This window comes from Ceratotherium simum, chromosome 2 (assembly GCF_057802395.1).
Source record: "Ceratotherium simum simum isolate JZ-2026a chromosome 2, ASM5780239v1, whole genome shotgun sequence".
NCBI classification, from domain to species: Eukaryota; Metazoa; Chordata; class Mammalia; order Perissodactyla; family Rhinocerotidae; genus Ceratotherium; species Ceratotherium simum.
Genome location: NC_141901.1, coordinates 59,579,682 through 59,601,574, shown reverse-complemented (window position 1 = coordinate 59,601,574; position 21,893 = coordinate 59,579,682). Strand labels below are relative to the sequence as shown.

Sequence of the window (21,893 nt, the reverse complement as noted above, 5' to 3'; positions counted from 1 at the left end):
AATAGAGATTAGAATCTGCGGTACTTGGGGCAAGGGAACAGCCTTGGAATAAATAGTCACAGCCCCAGGAATTGGGAATAAAGTTGTTAAATTGACTACACCAATGCAGGAGAGCAGAGCTGGCTGCTGAGCCAATGTCAGGACCATGAGAAGAATGTTGGTGAAGGAGAAAAACCTAAGGTACAGATTCACAGATCAGGACAATCTAGAGACAGAGAGGCTAGTCTGGCACAGCTGAGAGTGTCTTGACAGCATTAAATCCCTAGAGCCCCCTGCAGAAGCACTTGTTCCTCCTGGCTCTGTCTGGCGGGTTGTGGGGCCAGCCTGCTTGCTTCCCGGCAGGGTCCTGACACCAATCAATGGTGACCGCACAGTCCCACACAGACACCTCCATCGAACCAAGGGCACTCTGTCGGGCAGATGCACTGTCAACCTCGTATCTTACTCTTTGTCATAAAGCTCTTGTGTTTACCAGTGCATTAAATATAACCCTGCAATAGAAAATCCCCATTTTCATGCTTGAAATATATTATCTAATGGCATATCTATTTGACTTTTACTAGATGCCTTTCATTCCTCTAAGTGAAGTAATTGACCTTTACCTTGCTACCCTGTGGATTAAAAGCCCCCCCCCCACATTCTGCATGTGATATTTTCAGTCCTGCAGGAGAGGCAATTTCGATTTGCTTTTGTTGCAGCCCTGCTCTTCGGGCGGGCCCTCAAATGAAGAGAAATCTCAAGGCCCAAGACTGCGTTGTGGCAGTTATTGTCACCATGATGTGGCTTTTATTAGAAAAAGCACAGGTCACTTCATTTCTATGGCCATCTCTATGGAATCTAAGGACCATGGGCCTATAAGACCTCCAGAACCTTCCACCTTAGTTTTAGATGACATAACCTCACTCCCTGCCTTGAATGGTTTAGGGACTAACAGCATTCTTCAGATTTGGTTCAAGCACCTGAAAGTTTAAAATCATGTCCAATTAGTGAAAGAAAAAAATATTAGTGTTATCAGTAAGAGCTTAAGCCCTCTGTCAACCACATGTACCCAGAAACCTTTTGTGTGATAATTAAGCACTAGTGTTATATAGTACTCTGCAAGTCAGGAATTTGGAAGCCTTGGCTTTCTCTGGTACCTCATTAGCTTTCCTTCCCACAACCAAAATGATGACAATCGTGAAAATGGTGACAATGATGGGGATGATAATAATGATAGCAAACACTATGTGCCAGGCACTGTTTTTAAATGCTTTAAATATAATAATTTGTTGTTCTTCATAACAACATGAGTTAGGTAAAATTATTATCCAATTTCACAGATGAGGAAACTGAGGCACATAAAAGTTAAGTAACCTGCCCAAGGTTGCTCTGCAAGCAAGTGGTAGAGCTAGAATCTAAATTGAGGCATTTTGGACTGGAGAGGCAGAAGACCCAGGTACGAGTTTGGATCCTACTGCATTTGGATAAGTTGTGTATAGAATGAGGGTATTCCACTAACTAATGTCTTATTTCTGGAGAGTACTCAGGCTTGGCCTATTAGCCTCTGGAGGTATAGGGATCCTTCCTGAGCACCCCAGAAGGGATTCAAGATCCCCAGGGGAAGGCAGTCAATCAGTGAAGCCCTATTACATGAAGAACAAAACTTGCTCCCATGTGCTGACTAAAAGATCAACAGACATGGAAAATAGATGTTGAGAGCTTCTCACTCCTGGGAAGGCTGGTGATTGAATGCTAATGTCTTCCTTTGACCTAACATCTCCTGGACAATCTAACAGGGCCCCTTTCTGTCGTCCATCTCGCAGTCTACTAACTCTTCTCTGGCTTCCTCCCTTTTGTCTTTCTAGTTCTGGGTCCCCCTGAGACAAGGATTTGGATGCAAATAGTATATTTCGGAAATAATTCCAAACAGCATTATGAGGGATGGGGGAGTAAAAAAGAGCAGGAAGGGAAGTCAATAAAGGTGCTCTTCTCAGAAATGTCTCCCTGAGAGGCAAGGAAACTGGAGTATTTATCCTCAAATATCCATCCCTCATTGGTTGAGGTTTGCTCCTGGGAAGTTAACTCACCTCTGGCTTGTCGCTTGCTGGCCAAGCGCTGAGCACACTGAGGCAAGAGACCAAGAAGCTGCCTGTGGGGGCCACTGTCTGCAGGGGCAATGATGCTTTTGCTACACACTTTTTATCTTTTCACATACAAAACCCTGTACCCTCTCGTTTTCCTTCCTATCAAATGACTTCGATAACCCGTTGAAACCAGAGCCAAAATCTTCGGCAACTAAAAGCAGGATAGAAACAGCTCAGTTTTTAAACACTTGAAAAAAAATGTTGGCTTACTTTGTTTAAAGAACTGCTAATAGGATTCAGGGAGAGGGTGGCAGGGAAACGTGTGGAGAAATACTAAACCATTATGTTTCCATATGAAAACAAGTTTGGTTTTATATCCCACCACATGTAAACTCTCTAGGTCTGAGTTTTATCTTGATCTGTAAAATGGAGATAAAAAAATGGGAACCTGCCTACCTGTCTCTCACAAAGTTGCTATATAGATGAAATAAAACACCATTAGGAAAATGCACTCTTATGAATGCACATTTAAACACAGAATAAGCTCAAACAATGCTAGCTAATTTATTATTGCTATTGTTGTTGTTATTATTTCTCTGGTCCTGTGTTTCCACATTTCCACAGTAAGGGGATGGGATTGGATGATTCTTTCAACAAATATTTATGAAGATCCTACTCTGCACCAGGCACCATGAAAGGCCCTGTGCAGGAACTGGGGATTTATCCCTGCCCATCGCCCACCCTCAAGAAGTTCAGGGTCCGGATCCCTTTCCTCGACACTACAGTGCCTCGCAGTGCACCAAACTTTCTTCTCATCCTTCTGTTAGGTATAAAACAAAAATGGGAAGACCTAATGACCCTGGAGTGGTTGAGTTGAGACAATAGGTCCCTTCTTTCTGTGGATACTATTTCAATTGTTTGTTTGTTCTGTTTTGCTTGTTTTTTAGTGGTTCAGTGCCCAGAAATAATAAAATCTTAACTATAGGGTCTTATATATCATAAGTATTTAACAAATGTTTTATAATAATCGATGATGACAGTCAGATGTGAAACTTATCAAATTTATCCATTTATGAGCTGTTTGTGGTAGCATTTGACGTGCTATCTCATTCAAAAGTCACAGTAAAACCAAATGAGGTCACTTGTTATCTCTATTTTACAGATGAGGAACTAGACTTAGAGAAACAAAGTCACTAGCCCAAGGTCAAGCAGTTTAAAAGCCATCAAGGAGGTATTCAAATCCAAGTCTAACTCCAAAAGACAACAATTTGCACCTTAACTTTAAAAGCCTGTTCATTTTACAAAATAAAAAATATTTTTATAGAATTGTATAAGGTTAGAATTGGAATAGACTTTGAAATTGTCTAGCATATTCTAATGCCCTCCTCCTAGTGATAACATTTCTCCAATTCCATTTCTAAATCCTTGGCATGAAAGTCTGGTTGGTGGGCCCAGCCCGTCTTTTCAAGCCAGGCCATAAATTTTGGGTTTTTGACCAATTTATATAATGACCGCTTTGGGATTATGCATCCAGTCTAGCTGAATCAGCTTGGGAGATGGTGGAGTCATTGAGAAGTAACACGGTGTATTGTGTTAGTCAGAATCTTTTGATTGCAAGTGATAGAAAAGCAATTCAAACCAGTTTAGACAAAATAGAGACTATTTTGGCTCTTATAACTAGGAACCCAAGACACACCACATTCAGACAGGTTGGGAGCGTGGGCTCCACAAAGTCATCAGGACACTGGCCCTGACTCTTGGTTTTGCTCTTCTCTGACTTGGCTTTACTCCAAGCCAAGATTCTCCATGTCATGGCCAAGAAGGCCATGAGCAGTTCTGGGCTACCTACTACCGGTTTAGCAATACGATAAGGGAAAGGACCTGTCACTCCCATAATCTCAGCAAAAGCCCCACGATCAGTTTCTACAGGGATTAGGTCATGTTCCCATTCTTGGACCAATCATCATGTCCAAGAAGACAGAATGGATTGATAGGCTGAGCACAGCTTCTCTGCTCACTCTTGGAGCTGCAAGTTGGAATCTCCCACCTCAACCTCTTAGCCTGAGAATGAGGAAAGGTGGTCCCAAAGGGTTATTACCAAAGGAGGAATAAAGGATTTGGGGTATGCAAAAACTGCAACATGCACACCCACTACAGTTTAGATATTGCCAGAAGGTGGGGGCAGCCAAGGCAGGGCATTTTTCAAACACAGACCAAACCTTTCACATTTCAAAGAAATTAGCCCCAGAAAGCCGGCATAACACACCCAAAGTAAGTCAGCTAGTTAGTGGTTGAACACAGGTCTCTTGATCATATATCATTTTACGCTAAAATATGACCATAGTCTATAGTAAATTATTTTAAATTTCACTTCTCATTAAAATATTCTCACACATTTGGTGTAGGCCCCATCTCGGAATATGGAACCATCCAGATAGAAAGACTGCATGTATTGACTACAATTACGACAGTGTCAATAAATCCAGTAGCTGCCATCTAGTTATTCTTTCCTGAACATACCCTCTCTGTTGGATCTTTTCAGAACTGATTGCTGTTCTTCATTTCTATTTTCAGGGTTCTTTGTTTCTTTGCTTTAGAGCGTTTGTTTCTAATCTTATGTGACACGGTTCGGGTCGTGGGTCACAGCAAGCAAGATCAGGCTCCTTTAGTGGGTGGGTGTTTTTCTTTTTCCTCTCTCTCACTCTCTGTTTTTTTGTCTTTAAACTTCAACTTTCCAAGGCTTGTTAACAAAAGTAGGCCACCATATAAGGGGGAAAAAAACAAAGGCTTTGCTAGGTGCACTCTTCTCTATTGGATATTATTTTATATCTCAGAAAAGGGAGAATTAGAAGAAAGCTATTTCCCCCAATTTTCCATACCACCCAAGGGAATCTAATTCAATTTCTTCTCTAATTTTCTAGTGAAAAGTAAAAGTATAGAATAAGGTTGCTGTAGTCTATTCTTTGCACAGGTTTGCCTTTTTTTTATTCCTAGTCATAAAGCTATTTATTCTGCTTGATCCATTTTTAATCAGACTCATAACCATTTGAAGAAATAAGACCTTTTAAAAGTGGAGAAGTATACATATTTAAGAGATCTCAAAAACTTACTTGACAATCTAACCTGATAAAGGAATCCTACAGTGTCACACAGCTCTCAGCCCTATAGCCAGAGCCTTACTGAACTCTGTGGCTTTGCAGAGCACAAGAGAACTTTAGGTTTATTTCTGCCCTATTTTTCTTTTGTCCCAGTTTCTCCTAGAAAGAAGGAGAATTGTATTTTTTAATCCAAGGAAGTATATAAGAAATTATCATGGTATAGTTCACATCAAATTGGAAGCATAAAATAAGTGAAAGAAATAGTTCACTTATGTGGTTCTATAAAGAGAAAAAAAGAAAAGAAATCTAACATAGCAGTTGGTTACCATAAACCACAGAATGGATGAGTGTGTGTGAAAATAGTTTGAATACATCGAAAATCTTTATTATTGCTTCTTATATCAGAAATATATTCAGTTTCCAAAAACAGGAGAGCTGACTGTCTTAAACAAGATGGGGCTTGTTTTCTTTAAATGGGAGCACGTGGAGAGGTCAGCAGGCTGGGGGCTCATACAGTTGGGGAAGGACATCATCAGGCCTTGGTTGCGTTCTAGCCTCTCACTACCCCATCATTAAATGGAACATCCATTCTCACGGCTACAAAGCCTGAAGTCCCTCTAGCATTTCAGTCTGGATCCCAGCCTTTCCCGAACACTCCACCTAGTGACTACTGATCATATCTCATTGGTCAGAACTATATAACATGGCCAACCCTAAAGGCAGGGGAGCCTGGAAGAATGAGTATTTTAGTTTTCCTACCTGTTTTATAGAGGAAAGTCAGAGAGAAGGGGTTTTGAAGGACTTAAATTTAGATAGCCAAAAAACTGTGAATTTGCTATACCTCCCTATGATGATAACTAACATTTATTGAATACTTACTATCTACCAGAATCTGTGGTATATACTTTACATGGACTATTTTATTTAATCTCCATAGCAATCCTATATTACAGATACTAATAGTAGTCCCACATTACAGGTGAGGAAACCAAGGCTCAGTTAGGGGCACCCAGCAGGTTCATGGCTGAGCTAGGACTTGAACTCAGGCCCTTTGTCTCCAGAGTCCAAGCTCTTAATACCATGTTGCCCTATCTCTCTTATAGAATTTAATTACTTAAACAATGACCATTTGTATTTCTGGGACTGGAGACCCCTAAATTTTCTGTTTTCTCAAAAAAAATTAGAATATAAAAGTTCACCATGCATATATTAAGCCTCTAGGGTCATCTAGTAATTGCTAATTGGCCTTGGGTTAGTTTAGTTTTAATTTAACAATCTCTTTATCTCCCATTCTTCAGATTAATTGGTTGTTCAGAGAACAGTGGCAGTCAAGATTGCGATAATTATCTTGTTAATGTCTCTTATCCTTCTGCACCTCTTATCTAACCAGATTCCTCATGAGTATAGTAAATAGGTCACAGAGCACCATCATATACCTGCTCCAATCTCGGACAATGCATTATCTCAAATTTATAAGCTCCTATTTTTATTTTATAGTCATGGTACTCTAGTCTCCCTGGCAAGCTTTAGAAATAGAAAAGGGCTATTTTTAATATTATCTAAAAACACCCAGCAGTTTAGTGAATCATGTAATCTGATGCTTCAATATGGGTATGTTTAGGCTTTCAAGTAAGGTTTAAATGAAACTTTTAGAGAATTTTTTAAATGCTATAAGGATGTCTAAGTCATTTATTGCTTAAATATACGTGAAGGCTTTCTGGTCCTTGTTGCATCAATTTTTGGAGCAAACTAATTGCCTTATATATTTTTAAAAAGACCATAGGATCACAGCGTCAGTGAAGAACTGATCAAAGTCTCAGTTTTTATTTTACACTCCCAGAGAAAACTGTATAACAGTACATTTCTCTGCTTGAAAAAAAAATAGGTCTATACCAATCAGTTTCCAAAAATAATTCTTCAAGAACAGAGCTCAGGGGAGGAAAGCCCCCATCAGCTAGGGGCCATATCTGGTACTCAATATATTCTGAAAGAATGAGATCAAGAGCCATATGGAAACCTGCCCTCTGGATGTGCAGGGCAGCTTCCTCAAGTCCTAACGCCCCTTCATTCATGTATGCTTCTCCTATAATACAGGAATCCAACACAAGTTGGATGTCTAGCCTCTTTGTTAGTCTATTAGCATGTGGCTACTTTCAAAACGTTATGTTGTAAGCAGATATCTGTTTCACATTGAACTTTGGCCATTGCACAGTTTAGAAAAATACATCTTCTGAAATCATTTTTGCTTACCAGTGATAGCTACTATCAGACTCTGGGTTTTATTATGAAGGAAGGAGGAGTAGAATGCTGGAAAGATTGGAGCCCTCTCCTTCCACATGGTTAGGATCAGACCAAGCCCATTAGACACTTGAAGATCTGGGCTTTTGCTGTAAGACTGTGCTTAATAATACAAATGATAGTCATAATAGCTTTTTTTATTAAGTGCTTACTTTATAGCAGATGCTGTGTTCAGATATAGGTTCAGTTGTGTGAAAGAGACTCATATCAACAGTGCCTTAAACAAAACAGAAGTTTATTTTTCTCTACGTGGAGTTGGGAAGTCAGTGCTCCAGGGCAGGGACCGTGGCTCTGCTCTGCACACCTGCCTTGACCCACCTTCCGCTGACTGCAATGGAGGTTGTAGGGCCCAGTTTCCGTTATCAGCAGTTTCTGCCATAGTCCATGTGGTCCGAGATGGCTCAACATCATGTTCATGTTCCAGGAAGTAAATGAGAAACAGAAGAAGGAGTGCAGGCCCAACAGGAGCGTCACAGACACCACTCCTGCTAATATCCCATTGACTGGAACATAGTTACATGGCTACACCTAGCTGGAGGAGGTGCTGGAAAATGTAGTCTTTATACATGTGACCGTGTGCCCAGCTAAAACTGTGCTGGCGTATAAAAACACATCAATTAGCAGTCTCTGCTTCATTGTATTGTATCATTTAATGCTCCCAACAACCCCTAAGGTAGATATTTTACTATCCTCATTTTACAGAGGAGTAAACTGAGCAAGCTTAGGGAACTGGCCTGAGGATCCTGCTAGAGCCCAACTTCATGACCCCAGAGCCCAAACTCTTTTTTTGTGTGTTTGTGTGTGGGGAAGATTAGCCCTGAGCTAACATTATTGCCAATCCTCCTCTTTTTGCTGAGGAAGACTGGCCCTGGGCTAACATCCATGCCCATCTTCCTCTACTTTATATGGGATGCCACCAGAGCATGGCTTGATGAGCAGTGTGTAGGTCTGTGCCCAGGATCTGAACCTGCAAACCCCGGGCCGCCAAAGCGGAGCGTGAGAACTTAACCATTACACCACCACGCCGGCCCAGAAAGCCCAAACTCTTATCCATTGTTTTCTGTTGTCTCTTTTGGGTGAATACCATATTTCTTTTAGTTTATTTTTTTCATTTATTTAATGTAAAATTCAGTGGTTTTAATATATTCAAAAAGTTGTGCAACCATCACCACTATCAAATTCCAGAACATTTCCATCACTCTAAAAGAAAGTCTCTATTAGCAGTCACTCTCCATTCACCCCTCCCCCAGCTCCTGGCAACCACTCGTCTGCTTTCTGTCAGTATAAATTTGCTTATTCTGGGTATAAAGGAAAACATATATTATGTAGCCTTTTGCACCTGGCTTCCTTCACTTAGCGTAATATATTCAAAGTTCATCCATGTTGCAGCATGTACCAGTACTTCATGACTTTTTTTTTTTTTTGCCAACTAATATTCCATTGTATGGGTATATTACATTTTGTTTATCCATTCATCAGTTGATGGACATTTGGGTTGTTTCATCTTTTTGGCTATTATAAATAATGCTGCTATGAACATTTGTGTGCAAGTTTTTGTGTGGACGTGTTTTCAGTTCTCTTGGGTAAATAGCTAAGAGTGGAATTGTTGGGTCATGTGGTAACTTTATGTTTACCTTTTTGAGGAACTGTTAAACTGTTGTCCAAAGTGGCTACACAATTTTACATTCCTACCAGCAATGTGTGAGGGTTCGTTTCTCCACATCATTGCCAACATTTGCTGTTTTCCATCTTTTTTAAATTATAACCATCCTAGTGGATATGAAGTGGTATTTCATTTTGGATTTCTTTTTATTATTCTTTCAGTAAAATCGGTATATAACACTACATAAGTTTCAGGTGTACAACATTATAACTCGACATCTATATACACTACAGAATGATCCACCACCAAAGTCTAGTTACCATCCATCACCGTACAACTGACCCCCTTCACCCATTTTGCCCACCCCCCAACCCCCCTCCCCTCTGGTAACCACCAGTCTGTTCTGAGTTTGTTTTTATTTTGTTTTGCTTGTTCATTTGTTGTTGTTGGGTTTTTTGGGGGGGATTCCACATATGAGTGAAAACATATGATAATTGTCTTTCTCTCTTTGGCTTATTTCACTTAGCATAATACCCTCTAGGTCCATCCATGTTGTTGCAAATGGCAAGATTTCATTCTTTTTTATGGCTGAGTAGTATTCTATTGTATATATATACCACATCTTCTTTATCTATTCATCCATCAACAGACACATAGGTTGTTTCCATATCTTGGCTATTGTAAATAATGCTGCAATGAAAATAGGGGTGCATATATATTTTTTAGATTTTTTAGATTTTTTTTTCCCCCGAAGCCCCAGTACATAGTTGTCTGTCATAGCTGCACATCCTTCTAGTTGCTGTATGTGGGACGCGGCCTCAGCATGGCTGGAGGAGTGGTGCCTCGGTGCGCACCCGGGATCCGAACCCAGGCCGCCGGCAGCGGAGCGCACGCACTTAACCGCTAAGCCACGGGGCCGGCCCTATATTTTTTAATTAGTGTTTTTGTATTCTTTGGATGAATATCCAGAAGTGGAATAGCTGGATCATATGGTAGCTCTAGTCTTAATTTTTTGAGGAATCTCCATACTGTTTTCCATAGTGGCTGAACCAGTTTACATTTCCACCAACAATGTACAAAAGTCCCCTTTTCTCCATTCTCACCAACGTTAGTTATTTTTCTTTTCGATAATAGCCATTCTAACAGGTATGTGGTGATATCTCATTGTGGTTTTAATTTGCATTTCCCTGATGACTAATGATGTTGAACAAATCATCATTAAAAAAACAAAATGTGCTTATTGGCCATTTGTATATATCTGCTATAGCGAAATATCTATTCAGATCCTTTTCCCATTTTCTAATTGGATTGTCATTTTATTATTGAGTTGTAAGAGTTCCTTATATATTCTGGATATAAAGACCATTTTGACTAATAAGTATAAACAATTTTAATATAGTTAAATTGTTTAATTATTATATGAATATGCTGATCAGTAGATTTGACAAAAATTTACAAACAAAATGGTCAATCCAGTTTGTGAGTACAGCTAGAACTTTAGTGCTAGTCAGGTTTAGGCCAAAGATTTCCAAACAGAGTACTGGTGGAAGGGAGAAGGTTTGCATAAGGATCACCCTCATGATTTTAGCTTTCCTTTTCATCAGGACTTTGACATACTGGTGAGCTCAGCAGTGCTTCTCAACCCTTACTGTACATATAAATCAACAGAGGATCTGGTTAAAATGCAGATTTTTATTCAGTAAGTCTGAGGGAGGCCTGAGATATTAACAGGCCGTCTGGTAATCCCAAAGCTGCTGGTCCACAGACCATAATTTGAGTAACAAGTGTTAGAGTGAAGTATTAATATCGCTGTTTAGAAGCATGAGTCTAATTCTCCCGTGAACCAGTTTGCTTTGTTCTGCCTCAAGTAGAGTGATGTCCTCGAAAGAGCCCAGCCTTTGGAATTGGCTGTTGGCTACCACTTACCAGCAATGTGTTTCTTTGAGCAAGTTATTTTACTGCTCTCAGCCACTTTCCACGTCTGTAAATTACAGATACTTATTCCTCCTTCTCAGAGTGGTAATGAGGATGAGGTGAAATATGTGCATAAAGCATCTCTTATAGTTCCAGGTAAATAATGAGGCTTGATGAGTGTTGGCTTTTTCTTCCACCTGCCTTCAATGATAGGGGCTGTCTCTCTGACTGTTTAGTGCAAATACGTCATCAATGTAGAGATAAGTCAGTGTTACTACCCTACTTCCCTGTAGTGTCATGATTAGGTAGAGTATTATCCCCTTTATGATCTGTAGTTATTCTACGTATGTTTCATTGTCTTTACTCAACAGATCGTGTATTCTTGGCGATTAGGACTCTGTATTGTCTTCTTTTTGAATCCAATGAGACCTTTCACAGTGCCATCCACAGAATATGTTACTAATTAATTAAGGCTTACAGAATGAGTCAGGCCATTTCAGTAGTAGTAGTAGTAGTAGCAGTATTAACTACAGATATAGTAATAATAATTGAAACTAACATTTATTAATAACTTTATATCAGATACTCTACTAAGGGTATGCATGAATTCTCATTCAATCCCCAAAAACATTCTTTGAAACACATCCATTTCTTGTCCCTGTCGCAGCTGAGGCCTGGCCATACTTAGAAAGTCAGCATGCCTTCTGCAGTGGAAGTGCAGAGTTCTGGAGGCTGGCTGCCCACGGTCTGGATCCCGGCTCTATCTCATCCTAGCTGCGATATGTGGATTTCCTAACTCCTCAATGTTCAAATGCATCATCTACAATTATTAGTGCCAATCTCATGGGATTATTTTGAACTTTATATGAAATAAAGTGTGAAATATGGAAAGAACACTTAACACAATGCCAGGTGCTTGGAAGTATTCAGTCAAGGTTAGCTCTGTTTATTTGTTTCTGAAGTCACTTATCCATGGCCTCACAGCAAGTAAATGGCAAAGGCAGGATTTGAACACAGGTTGTCTGATTCCAGCATCATAACTCATAATCTCTAAGTCATATTGCTGCAAATCTCCCATTTCAAATAGCATGTTGAGATGAAAACCAAAACTTCATGTCAAAGTGAAAAGAGAAAGGTTGAGGGGCTGCACAGGCAGAAAAAGCATGTGAGAGGCATTTTATAATTTATCACCTCTTGAAAAAGATATCTACAAAGCTCTGATATTTGTGCTAACTTACTTTCTAAAAGCATTGGTGTAGCTAGTGCCAGTCCAATGCAAAGGGTGCAATGAGAGGCTGATCCAGGTTTTGTAGTACCTGAAACTTATGCCCTTTGGGGGGGGGGGTGCTCATTAGGGAAAGACATTCATTAATTTAAAAAACACAATAATATCTTATTTGTGAAAATTATGCAAAAGCGTATGACCATGTGAACACATTGCTAAGATCCTTCTCGAGATCTTGGAAGGGCCTTGATGCTTAAACTTCATTCACTTCGTGGTGAGTCCTCCTCTGGCACAAAAGTTGCCAAAACCCTGCCCTGCAAGGCAGCAAGCCTGGTCTCCATTCCTGTTTTGCTTCACAAATGGCCATTTTTGAACTTCTTTGTCTCGGTACCTCTATTTGAAACACTGGTAATAGACTGTATATACAGACCTCTAGCTCACAGGAAATTCTGGTGGATAACATGCTTCCCAGAATAAACATATTAAGTTATTAAAAAAAAAGAAAAAAAAAAAAACAGGCAGACCGTATGGGTTTTTCATACCTACTGGCAGGTGCACAGATCTAAATGTTGGAGCCTTTTTATAAGCAAGATTAAATTGACTCATGACAGCTGGTCACTAAAATACAGGAAGTGCAGACCTGGTTGAAAGCAAGAACACACTGGTTTTCATTAAGTTTGCATCACAGAATAGAGCTCACTTTTTTTTTTTAAGTCTGTCTTAGCAATGCCCTTATTTGACAGTGTGTGCAGTTTGTCACTTACACACAAGTGGATCTTCAAGGGACAAGCAAGTCAATTATCTCTATCTGCAGTGTCTTGGTGTGAGTTCTGTGTGTGTAAACAGAATCGATGAATAGGCTTCGCTCTCCAGAACATCAGATATTTGACTGCTAGCGAAGCCTGTTAGTCTCCACTTGTACAGTTCCTCCCCCACCTAATGTGATGGTAGACATGGGAGCTGAATGGCCATGGAAATGGATAATGAACCTGTCAGAGACAAGTAGATGTCACGGAAATCTGCCCTCCACCCCATCACAAGGCCAGAGGTCATAACACCAGGAATTGAGAGCAATCTCCCAGCATTGCGAAATCCATTTTTTTCCGTTGGAGGAAAAGCCACTCTGGCAGGGGCTCTAAACAAAGGATTTTAGCGTCTGATTGGAATAGGGTGACAAGAATAAACTGAGCTGTGGAAAATGAAAGGGAGCCATTTGCAGATACAGGCCAATGTCGTGGTCTGGCACGGCAATTGTCACAATGACTGAGGAAAGACAACCCGGAAGCTGAGCTAGGTCAGCAGATTTACTGTTGGAGAAGATATAGTTTTAGCCAGCACCCAAGCAACGCTCTGCCAAACTTCAGCTGAACCAGGGTGCTAATCCTTGCATGAGAAGTTGAAGCTAAAAGATGCACATTCCAGAATAACTATGCTACACAAATGCTATGTTTTTCCACTCCTCTAAGCTGTATTCTTCTGGGTCTTTCAGGCATTTTTTTTAGGATAGCTCTTGTGTTAGATTTCAGGCATTTGGCAAATCCTCTGGAATTTAAATTAAATCAAATAGGGTTTACAAGTTCTCACCAACTTTATAGAGTTCCCTTTGCCTATTACAAGATTACTTATGAAAACCAATGGGAAGGGCATGTGGTAATTTCCAGCACACATCATAGAGTTTAATTTAGTACAATGCCTACCAATTCTCTATTTTTAGTCAATTGTCATGGTAGGCATAATAGAACAGGCACATGAAGTTTCTGCTTTCAAGGAGTTGACTTGTTTTTTAGTCATTTGTTTATTTGTCAAATTTTTTTAAGCATTTATTATGTGCCAAACACCTTGACATGTGCTAGAGATGTTACAATAAATAAGGCAAACATGGCTGCTGCTGCCAGGAGCTCACTCCAGTGAGAGTGACAGAAGAATAAGCAATTACAATACAACCTAGGTCTGTAGCAGAGATGGTTCAGGTTTATCATGTGACTCACCTTTTCTAGTGTCAGAGGAGCACATAGGAAGGGCATTCTGGGGGATTAGAAAAGCGTTCAGATAGTTGATCTGCAGATGCTTTTTGAATGTCAAGTAGGAATGAAACACTGAGATTTCCAAGCTGACACTTGAATGGTAAGAATTATGCAGATAAAAGAGGTAGAGGTAGGAGAGTAGAATGTTCTAGGCAGAAGGAACAGCTTATAAGTTTACCTGAAGGCAAAGTTTGGAGAACTAAGTGTAAAATTGGTAGTGGTGCAGATGAGGCTGGAGAAGAGACAAGACATAGACTTCAGGGGGACTTGTACACCACGTTATGTAGAGCTTGGACTCTATTCTGAGAAGAATGAGAAATCCTTTAATGGTTCTAAGCCAGGGACACCCAAATAATTTGTGTAAATGATTGTTTTGGTTATTGTATTGAGATGGAGCTAGAGAGGACTGTGAATGGAGGCAGTCAGGTCTGTTTAGAAGCCATTGTAATAAACCAGACCAAAGATGATGGTGATCTCAACTAGGGAAGTGGAAGTGACTAGAGTAATCAAGGGATCTCAGAACTTGGTGAGGGACTGAGTAATAAAAAATTAGGTGTGATAGGAAAGGAAGAGGGAGGAGTCATTCTTGACTGACTGACTGGAAGGTCATGCAACTTACTGAGACAGAAAACATGGGAGAAGTAGGTGGGAGAGAGAAGCCAAAGAATTCACTTTTGGATATGTTGAGTTTCACATTCGCAGGAGAGAGATCCGCGATGGAGACACAGATCCAGGACTTATCATCATGTTGATCAGATAATCTTCACCTGGTAATGATGGAGGGAGAGGGTACTATGGATCTCTATGGATAACAGAGAATCTCTGAATCTCCTAAAATGTTTTCAAATATTTGAGCTTATTTTGCATATGTTTATTTCTTCTGGGGAAATAAATGATGCAAGTTTGCTTTAAGAGGCCTATAACTCAAAGGCAGTTAAGGACCACAGAGGAAACCGAAGGGACAACCTGGATCAGAGTACCCAAGAAGAGTCACTTAGGCTCACTGTGCTGGCCCAGAACCCAAAGAACAGCACATGAAGAGAACACACAGAAGAAGGGGGTTCTGAAAATGAGCTTGAGAATCCAGGGAGGAGGGCGTGTTAGGGAAAAGGGAGTGGTCCACAGAGTCAAATCCCCTCAGGGGTCAAATAAGGCAAGGCAAGGTATCCATTGGATTTTCAACAGGAGGTCATGGGTGATCTTGGCAAGAGAGGCTGTGGTTAGTTGGAAAGAATGATAAGCGGGAGATGAGAAAATGGAGACGGCAAGTGTAGGAAACTCAAGAAAAGAGAGGAGAGTGTTAAAGAAGTAGCTGGAAGGCGAGGGTACAAGGTGGATATTTTCCCCTCTTAAGATAGGAGAGATTTGTGCAGTGAGTAAAAATTTTGAAAGCACAAGAGCCTCAAGTAACAATCAACCAAACCAAACATACAGAAGCATTTAAGGAAATCAGAAGAGTAGAGATCAGGGTGTCCACAGTGGTCAGGATAGATTTCAGGGAAGAGTTATGAATTGAATCAAGCCTTGAATGATTAATAAGCTTTTGGATAGGTAAGAATGAACCATAAATTGGAAGAAATCTGAGAAAAGTAAGACTAAACATTCATCTGTTCTTCTTTCATCTCCTTTTGTTATTCAAAGAATATTTTCTCAAAGAATATAAAGTCTTTAGAATGGAAATTGCCTGTAACTGAGAGCGCAACTACAAGTATGAAAGTATTAAGAGTTACAAGATATATAATCCAATTTACAATTACTACTTGCATTCTTGGTCTTCACACGTGAAACCAACATATTCTTTGGGGTCACATTTTTCATTTCCTCATTTGGAATTTTTAACACCAGATGAAGGCTGCTAAATCAGTATAAGCTGGTGCTTCTATCACTTAGGTTTCAAACATCTTATATATATATGTATATATATATATAAACACATCCATAAATAAAAGTGCTAATGTTGGAAAGAAAAAGATCCTTTAATAAGTAACTTAGCACAAGTAACTCCCTGCATATAGGAGATTGTTACAAGACCTAGTTCATGATTAAACACTGTCTATTTCACTTAACTGAGTTATTTTTTCTCTTATCTTTTTAAAAGATTGTACAAATGTTGATTTTTAAAGGTTGTGTTTATATGTCTAAGTTGAACAGGTATTGTTTAAATAGTAGCTTTCCAGCTTATTACAATTCATAACTATACAGAGGGCAGAGTGTGGCTACAAGTATTACAAATTGTAGTAGACCCCTGAGGAAGCTGAGGCTTGGTCTTACGGAGGGAGGCTGAGTGGGTCCATTGCTTTGGGGGCTACAACTTTTAGTTAGAAGAGAACCCAGAAGCTCTCAGTAATAGTCTTAGCCATTCCTTTACTTCCTTGCCATAAGTGTGGGTCAAGGTTCCAAACAGATCATTGATGCACAAAAGAGAAACTTGGATATTCCTTATAGACTTTATAGAAACCAACATCAGTTGTTAAAGAATCTTATTTTCCTACCTAAGAAAGAGTATTGTTACTTTCTCCAATTCATGACCTCTGCTACAAAAGAAAACAAATGTAAAACACCACAGTATTTCTTTGTCTTTATGAAACTTGACTTTCTATATTTTTGTCTTCCTGGAAGAGGCCAGGCTCATTTAAAAATACACACACACACACACACACACACACACGTAACATTTTCAGGTTCAGGCTTGGACAGATCTTGGTCCTTTATTCCCCAGCCTGGGAGTCTTGTTTCTCTCCTTTGGGTGGACACATCTCTTCCCACATACGTTGTTCTGACCCCTGGTCATGGTCATTCTTTCAACCTAGATTTTACTTTTCCAGAGGATGCAGCCCGTGCTTGGTGTTACAATCTATAACCTGCTACTTCAACAAATATCATGTTGGTCTTTGCAATTTTGCAATCCAAGACTTTGGATATAGGAGTGTATTTTTGTGGAAATTGCATATTCCACTATTGCCTCTCATGTATCACAGCTTTATTCATGGGCACCAAAGGCAAGGCCTTTGCTAATGACCTCAAACTCCTGCCACCCATAGGTTTTTATTTTCTAGGATTCTAAGCATCTTTCATCTGAGTCATTTGACCCATTTTTGAGACAACTTTGGGATCATCTTTTTTGCCATGAGTGGAGAGTCTTGGTGGAAAAACTCTCCCTATCTGAGGGAATGTCATTTTAAAGCCTGGAATGAGAACACCTACCTGATTATAACCTCTTGGGATCTATAAAAATAACTCTGAATAACAGATTGTCTTAATAGTTATCTTTCTTTTTAAACAAATAAGAATTGTCCTTCTGATTCAAGGAAAAACAGAAGATAACATTGTTATTTAAACCCAGATGAAACCCAAGATGAAATTTTCCTAGATCTGATAATATCACAGAAAAACTTCTCACTAGTGGCAATATTTTGGATACCTGTTGGGAAACTCTTGATTTTGGAACACAGGTATCACGTGGGAGCTTCAGGCCCCGCACTGAACTGACTGACTGGTATTAGGATTCCTCCAAGTGTGATGTGAGGACCGGCTGCATGGTAACTACCACCACCATGTATTCCCCCCAAGAGCACTTGTTGAGAAGGTTCTGAGGGAGGGGCCTGCAAATCTACACTTTGCCAAGAGCCTCTATGTAGCACTCAAGCACTGCAGGATGTGAGAGCCACAACCCTAGGAGATAGATGAGTAAAGCCTCAATGCTCGCTGAGACCAACTTGACTTACAATGAACTCTTGTTTCTTCTCTGCCTAGGTGCAAGTGTAATCTCCATGCCACTGTGTGTGTGTATGACAACAGCAAATTGACCTGTGAATGTGAGCACAACACTACAGGTCCAGACTGTGGGAAATGCAAGAAGAATTATCAGGGCCGACCTTGGAGTCCAGGCTCGTATCTCCCCATCCCCAAAGGCACTGCAAATACCTGTGAGTAACTTTGCTCGGTAACACCATATTTTGTGCACGATGAGCTGATAGTTCCTCTCAATTTCGCTTGCAATTGTGCTTTTACTCCTCTTACCTGTTGTATGACCATTCCTCTTCAAAATGCAGCTAAAGCTTTAGTCCCTATCTTACCACTTGTAAGCACGTTTTAACACTTGGATCATCTGTTAAATTCAGTCTTCCAACATTCACATCAGATGTGTTGGGAAATGATGGAAATCACAGGAGAAATTTTTTCTAAGTGCATGAAACAGGAGGTTCCTTTCTTCCTGCCTCAAATTAATTTCCTATAGAAGGCATTTAAAACTCCCAACTCTAACTTAATTTTAACCCTAAACAACTTCCAGAAATTCTCTACATATTTAGAACCCCATTCCCATACTGGGTAACCTGAGAGATGATTTGTCCAGAAGATGTTTCCCTCTCCAACTTTAACTGCCCTAACTTTGCCCAGTGAAATAATTGGCTTTTTCCAAATACCAGCAGTTGAGGTCATGCCTGGCATGGATCCTGTCAGTCGAGGCCTTTAGATAACGAGCATGACTGTAGGCCTGCAGGTACCACATTAAGAAAAGAGATATTTGTGTGCATATGAAAAGAGCACAGGCATTATCTGTGTTTACGACCCATGCGAGATGCCCCATTAACACCCCTGTGTTTGTCCCACTGATATCCCTGAACCTCCATGGGAAAACACACTCTGACATGCTCAAGGAGAGAAGTGATCACTTCCAGAATAAACTGCCCGATTCCATGGATGGACCGATTAGCCACTTGCAAAATCTCTAGGTTTGCCCTCTTTCAAAAGTGGAACAAGGGTGAGGCTGAGAATATACCCATTCAAGTGAGAAGTGACAGAAGCAGCAAGACGGTGAGCAGTGGGAGAATGAAAACTTGAAAAGCCACTGGCTCTGTGCAAGGCTAAGAATGTTATCAGGCACTTCAGAGCAGCAGCTGTGAGAAACCAAAACCTAAAAACTAATATCACAGGAACCAGGACCTTATCAAGTTAAACGTAAGAGTAATAGACAGAGTAACAAGCCATGAAGTGTAGGGGCATGAAATTATGATAAAATTTCTATGAAGCAGGAAAAAAAATTCCTTCAAAAGGTTAAAAAAAAAAAATCCCTCTTTCTAAGCGTATTCAGTTTCTTTCTGTGTTAAAGAAAAAACTGACAGTCTAACTCCTAAAATTAATACATTAAAGCACCGTAGAGCAGAAATGTTGATTTTTCAAGGCGATTTTATTAATGGAGACTCTATGGGTTTGCTTCAATTGTTGAGGGTCATAGACACATGAATTCAGAAAGAATCTCATGAGGTTATTTGTTGTGATACCCTGTGGCTGGCTACCTAAGAATCCCTGTCACCAGGGTTGTCACATTTAGTTTAAAGGTGTCCCTAGATGAATATTTCACATCAGTATCTGCTGCTTCTTTAATGAGACAGGATGGAAGAGAACGAAGTTCACAAACACTTACTGGCATTCTGGCTCATCCTCAGGGCTTGTCAAGACTACCAGAAAGGCAACTTGGTGAGCTGCTGTTGATGGCGTTGGCTTCTATTCTAACATGGCCCTATTCTTATTCTATCCATAACTATGCTTCAAAGTCTTGTTTATTTCAAGGCATTTTCACTGGGAAGACCTTTTGATGCCAACCAAGCTTTTTCACTAAAATGAATTTCTTGTTATATTTTCTGTGGAAATGACTTGCATACCCCCAACCTTTTGCATATTGCAGATCACTCCCTGGCCAAAGGAAGCAACCTCTTTCAATTTTCCTTATAGGTTCCATTGTGCATCCATCTCTTAGTTTTTACTGCCTTCTCTAGACTTTTAGACTTTTCCACATCTCTGTTAAAATAGGAAGGTGACAGATGGACACACTGGCCAAGGAGGTTCAATTCAATGTTGTAGTCCTCAGTATGGCAGAAAGTAGATGAACGATTTTAGAGATTGTCTGCGATGGTCCAGTCTTGCAATGGAAAGAACCCCTTAAACTAAATCTCTGACACACCATACTGTGCTTTAAAACATCCAAGGATGGAAGGAAGCCATTTAGTGGTTTAGTACACAGGTTCTAGGATCAAATCCCAGTTCATCCATTCACTAGCTATGTGATCTTGAGAAAGTAACCCAACCTCTCCAACCCTGTTTCCCATCTGTAATGTGAGGATAGTAACAGTTCTTACCCCATAGGGATTTTGAGAAAATTGAATAAACTAATGCATATGATGTGTTTAGCATAACACCTGTCACAAAATAAGTGTTCAAAAATAATTTTAGTTTTAGAATTTTTTTCATAAGGCAGATTTGTCCATTATTGGACAATTTTAATTATTATAAAAGGTATTTCTTAACATTAATATTGAGTGTCTCCTAATTTCCAACCATTTTTTCTTTTTAAGTAGTAAAAGATCTATATTGACCCCAGTTTCTTTTCTTCTCCTGCTGAATATCATCAACTGCATTTTTCATGTGATAAAATTTTCCTGTCTCTTACCTGATTGCTTGTTCTGGAATTTTTCTGATTTTTTAGTGTGGAAATTCAAGCCAAGCACAGGACTTCTAGCACTATTATGATTATCATTTTACATTGGCTTTTTCTTACACACATGCACACACACATACATGACTCTAGTTGGTGCATTACAAGTCAGTTATTTAAGAGGGACACTTAGGATATGCCATATCCTAATACAAGAGCACAAAACCTAAGAAGTAAAAAAGGAATGGCTGCAACCTCTGATCCCTCAATATCAACTTCTCATTGGCCTATAAATGCCACCCATACTAAATAATCTCTGGATTTAGCAGAATCTCAAGCAGCCAAGGTAATTTTTGAACAGGAAGGTCACTTCCTGCCCACTCTTAGCAAAAGAATTAAGAGGCCTTCGTTAAACCAGGAAATTATAAGATCTCCCTTCAAAGACCTCAACCCATCACTCAGAGGTACCCTAAACTGGGACCTTGCTGGGAATCACATGGCTTTGGAAGTCCTGAATTCTGGAACACCTCCAAGGCCACTTTTGAATGGAGCATGTAGAGCCAGGAGAGAAGAGTACAGAGCCCCAATACTCTAAAATAGCCACCCCAATCTGTGGGACACATCACATTTCCCTATGCTTTTCACTACAATAGACTTGGCAGAGGCAGAAGTAATAACTCTTATGATGATATTTTTATTCATCATACTTATTATTCAAGACTCAGTGTGTTTTTTGGGTGCTTTAAAGCCATATAAATGTGTATTAAGTAACGCCTCTTTAAATTCCGGTCCCTGTGAACTAACACATGATATTTTTCTACATATAGATGCTGAAAACTTAGTAATCAACCTTTAGGAACTGTAACTCCAGGAAAAATAATATGATATCATTCTACACCTCTGCTTCCCAAACCGTGCTCTATGACCCTTAAAGGAATTCTCTGGCCAAATAAGTTTGGAAAATGTTGTACACTATACTGACTCTTAGATATTCATATTACTTTATTACAAACATTTGAAAATCCTATAGTAAAGTAATCTATTTTATCCTGTGTTTCCCAAACTTAATTGTTCATGGAATACTTAATAACTTTCTATACAACACTCTTTTGGGGACGTGCTGTTCTAACCAATTTCTTTAGCCTCGTGACAGAAATGTCATGGAGACAGGTAGAAAGCCCAGCTAGTTCAGCTGTATTCAATCTTTTGCTTTCCTCTTACCTACATGGTCTAAT

The 21,893-nt window shown here is 39.7% G+C and overlaps 1 protein-coding gene across 4 annotated transcripts in view; it reads left to right on the top strand.

Annotated features, from left to right (window-relative positions):
• The window catches only part of NTNG1 (netrin G1), a 329,267-nt gene that overhangs the window by 217,874 nt on the left and 89,500 nt on the right, over window positions 1–21,893 (top strand). For all 4 annotated transcript variants that reach the window (XM_004420755.3, XM_014780097.2, XM_014780099.2 and 1 more), the window contains exon 4: window positions 17,979–18,151. In XM_004420755.3, coding sequence (XP_004420812.1) covers window positions 17,979–18,151 — 173 coding nt within the window. The remainder of the gene's footprint in view (window positions 1–17,978; window positions 18,152–21,893) is intronic.